The 3,728-nt window shown below is 37.1% G+C and overlaps 1 protein-coding gene across 1 annotated transcript; it reads left to right on the top strand.

Annotated features, from left to right (window-relative positions):
- Nucleotides 1–623: 623 nt before the first annotated feature.
- On the top strand, nucleotides 624–3,065 carry LOC149553812 (transcription termination factor MTERF8, chloroplastic-like). The gene has a single exon (XM_089789168.1). It carries the CDS (start codon nucleotides 843–845, stop codon nucleotides 1,998–2,000), a length of 1,158 nt encoding a protein of 385 aa, XP_089645294.1. The 5' UTR covers nucleotides 624–842; the 3' UTR covers nucleotides 2,001–3,065.
- The last annotated feature ends 663 nt before the right edge of the window (nucleotides 3,066–3,728 follow it).

The raw sequence follows: 3,728 nt of genomic DNA, 5'->3' as shown, positions 1-3,728 counted from the left end.
AAAGACAAATCCTTTAACACAAAAAAATTATTTGTTGTTATAAAAATAACACATTATTATATAAAATACAACATATATCCAACACAAAGGGACCATTAGTTGAACACCTTTTTTTTTTTTTTTTTTTGACAATCTCACACATTTCATAAGAAAATACAAGGCATTTATTGGTATTCACCTTTTATATTTGTGATGATACATATTATTGATATGGTTTACTTTATGCATATACATTGCTACCCCAATAGTTGTACAAATAAGAATAGTATGTGTAGACTAAGATATCAATATTTATTTAACTGAGCATATTATGTTTTGAGTGACACACACATATTAGATAACTATGATATTTTGTTTGAGACAAAAAGTTATTTATTTCACTCATTAATGAATTCATTTATTTATTTTTTCTATAATATTTATAAGTTTTCATGTGTTCAAGTATTGGTATATTTTTTATCAATATACGAATTTTTTTATATTTATAAATAGATCAACTAATTACAATATATGGTAAAAATGTGTTGGAAGATTGGACTCTATGTTCACAATAAGGTGATCGACTATTAGACCCCGCTCAACTATTAGATCCTCTCCCCTACTTATCAATTCAAAAACATTCAATAGATGGGGAATTATGTTATCCCATGCTCTAAGAAGAATTTTCAGCATAAACATCTCTCTGCTGCACAATTTTTTTTCAAAATCGATTGTTTAAAGAACCTTGGAACCCTTTGCTTGTCTGTTCAAAACCTAGATGTCCTTCGTCTGATGCAAAATTTTCAGTATAAACATCTTTCTTCTGCACATAAATCTACCTTGGGTGATGCGCTTGTCGAAACATGATCACTAATCTCTTATTCTGCTTGCCTGTGCGGCGTTATCTGTTTCTCAAAACCCTAACCAATTGTCGCTTTAATTTCTCAGTTCTCGCCGAGAGCAATGTTAGCAACAACCATGCCCCTTCAAAAAATCTCTTCGTGGAGTTTTTTACGACCAGATTTAACATGTCTTCAGCGGACGCCGCAAAAATGTTAAAATCGGAGCCCCGCCTGCTGCGTCTCAAAACCCTCGATAGGGTTGAACAGCTCGCGCATGTGCTCAACGGACACGGCTTCACCGAAGATCAGATTGTAAATATAATCAGATGTGAACACACGTTCATGTTGTTGCGCGCAGAAAGATTGTTGGAGCCCAAGATTGAACTGTTAAAAGACTCCGGCTTGGGGGTAGAATTTATAACAAGGTTCCCGAGGATCTTGACCTGTAAACTGGAGACTCTACACTCCAACCTTGAGCTTCTCAAGACTGTATTCCTTACACGGGATAATCTGATCAGAGCAATTACGAGGAACCCCCATATTTTTCGAAAGAACTTGCAGAATGTCTTGAAACCCTCGGTTGCCTTTTGGGAGGATTTTGGTTTTCATGGAATAGAGCTCACCGAGTTGTTTTCCTCAACTCCTTGGCTTTTGACGCGCTGTTCGCTGACGCCCGAGCAACTTGATCTCATTCGCAAGATTGGCATTCACAGGGAAAGCAGAGCGTACAAACACGTTGTGAGCAGGGTAGCCGTAAGTCGGGTGGAAGTGTTAGAGGCTAAGATAAACAATCTTCAGCTTTGCGGTCTCTCGCCTGAACAAGTCTTGGATTTGGTTAGAGCTTACCCTACAGTCCTCAGTTTGTCCGAGGAAACCATTAAGAATAAGATGGACTTCATGCTCAATCACATGGGACTCTCTGTAAACTTTGTAACAAAGCATCCACGCATGTTTACAATGAGTTTGGACAAGGTAACAAGGCCCAGGGTTTTAGTTTTGCAAAATATGGCAGCAAAAAATGGAGCCGGGGAGGTCGATCCGACTCGACTTTATACTATGTTGATGATGACCAAGGCCAAGTTTGTTGGTCAGATCATACAGGGGCATCCTGAATCCGCTGCTCTGTGTACGGTTTATAAAAATGCCATTGCTAATGTCTCAAAGAGCTCAAAGATCTAGAGCTTTTAGTTTCTTAACCTCCGATTAGTAATCAAGGTATGTTAGTAAATTGCTTTATTTCTGTAATGACTATCTAATTTCTTTCATCAGTGTGCAGATATCTTAGAACTTCCAGCAATTAGAAATATACAGATGTTTTTAGGTCGGGTTTTGTTTAGTTACTCCACTGTTATGGTATTTTGTCTAATCGATATTAGAGCACCGTGCATTCACGTGGATGCTTATTCTTCACTGTAGCAGACCTTTAATTCCTCATCTTAATGAATTTGGAGAAGTAGTCAGGTCCAGATTTTAGTTTTGCAAAATATGATATCAATGATGGAGAGGGAAGGTCTATTGAATACAGCTTAATCGTATATATTGATTATGACCGACGCCAAGTTTGTTGGCCAGACCGTACAAGGACATTCTGAATCTGCTAGTCTATGGTGACCGTTTACTAAAATACCATTGCTAACTTTTTAAAAACCTCGTAGCTAAGAGGTTTTCAGTTCCTGAACATTTTGATTTCTTTTTAAATGAGTAAAGGTCATGAGATTTTGAGCTGAAGAACCACCTCAATACTCGCGATATCCCTTTCTACTTGATGTTGGCTATCTAACATTTAAATGGCGGTGATCCTGACCCTGTTCTCCCCAGAGCACCAATTTCAGTTTAAGTGGAATGCAACTTTTGTTGCTCCAATGTAGAAATTAGTGCTCTTGTAATTGCACTGTTTTAATCAAGGCATGCATCTGGGTTAAAACATGAGGTTTTGAGTCGAAGAACCATCCAATATCCAGGAAATGCCTTTTAATTCATGGTGTACAAAACCACTCCTGATCTTGTTCTCTCTGAGAGCACCAATTCCAGGGTAAGTGAAAGGCAACTCTTGTTACTCCGATGTACAAACTAGTGGCGGCCATGATTTGAGATTTTACTTTCATTGAGTGTGAAGTTATTTCTGAACTTTCAAGAAATACAAGTTCACACATGTTTTCTGTTGGGCTATCATATTTAACAGATGTTTCATTGCCCCACTTTCAGGGCATTTTTATATAGATGATTGTCTGATTTGATGGATAATATGAGACCATTCATGTGAATGTTTATGTGATGATTTATTTGACATTTTCTTATGCTGCTAATTAGCTGTAAGCAGGAGCTTATTGATAATGTAAAGGAACTACCGAATGGAGATGAGCTTATTGATGATGCGAAAGACTGATCCAATGCAAATGAGCTGATTGATAATGCAAACCACGTCAGTGAGATTAAATGTGAAGTCTCTTTATCATAAAAATTGGAGTGGTGTTTGATTTGTTGCAATAGCTTTTTCTTTTACTAAATTTCCTTTCACGTCCAAAGATCTGAAGAAATCGCCCTTTGGCCAAGACTCACATATTTGCGCTGGCAAGGATGGTGGAAAATGTCATGTACTTTGGCTTGACACCTCTCAATTTCATTTGCTTAAATATTTTTAAAATCTCTTGAATGAATGTTTCTAAAGCCTTGTGCGTACCCTGCAATCAGCACAATCCATGAGATTACATTTCCTTGGGAATTCACGTCGAACTGTCAACATGGGTTGTCTATCGTTACACATTTTTGATATCCTTAATTCTTATTCATTTTAAATTTGTCTCCTTATATCATACAATTCTGTACTTTCCTTTCTTATGCATAGTTTAGGTCCACAAACAATGAATTGTTTCCATTAGAATCTCTTGTATGAACTGAGAAGTCTTG

Source organism: Cupressus sempervirens, chromosome 6, assembly GCF_028749045.1.
Source record: "Cupressus sempervirens isolate cs-2001-9-10 chromosome 6, ASM2874904v1, whole genome shotgun sequence".
NCBI lineage: Eukaryota > Viridiplantae > Streptophyta > Pinopsida > Cupressales > Cupressaceae > Cupressus > Cupressus sempervirens.
The sequence above is the reverse complement of the archived record's forward strand: the minus strand, read 5'-3'. Positions and strand labels throughout refer to the sequence as shown.

Coding starts and splice junctions, on each gene's coding strand:
- LOC149553812 (XM_089789168.1), top strand. CDS start 843: ATGATCACTAATCTCTTATTCTGCTTGCCTGTGCGGCGTTATCTGTTT.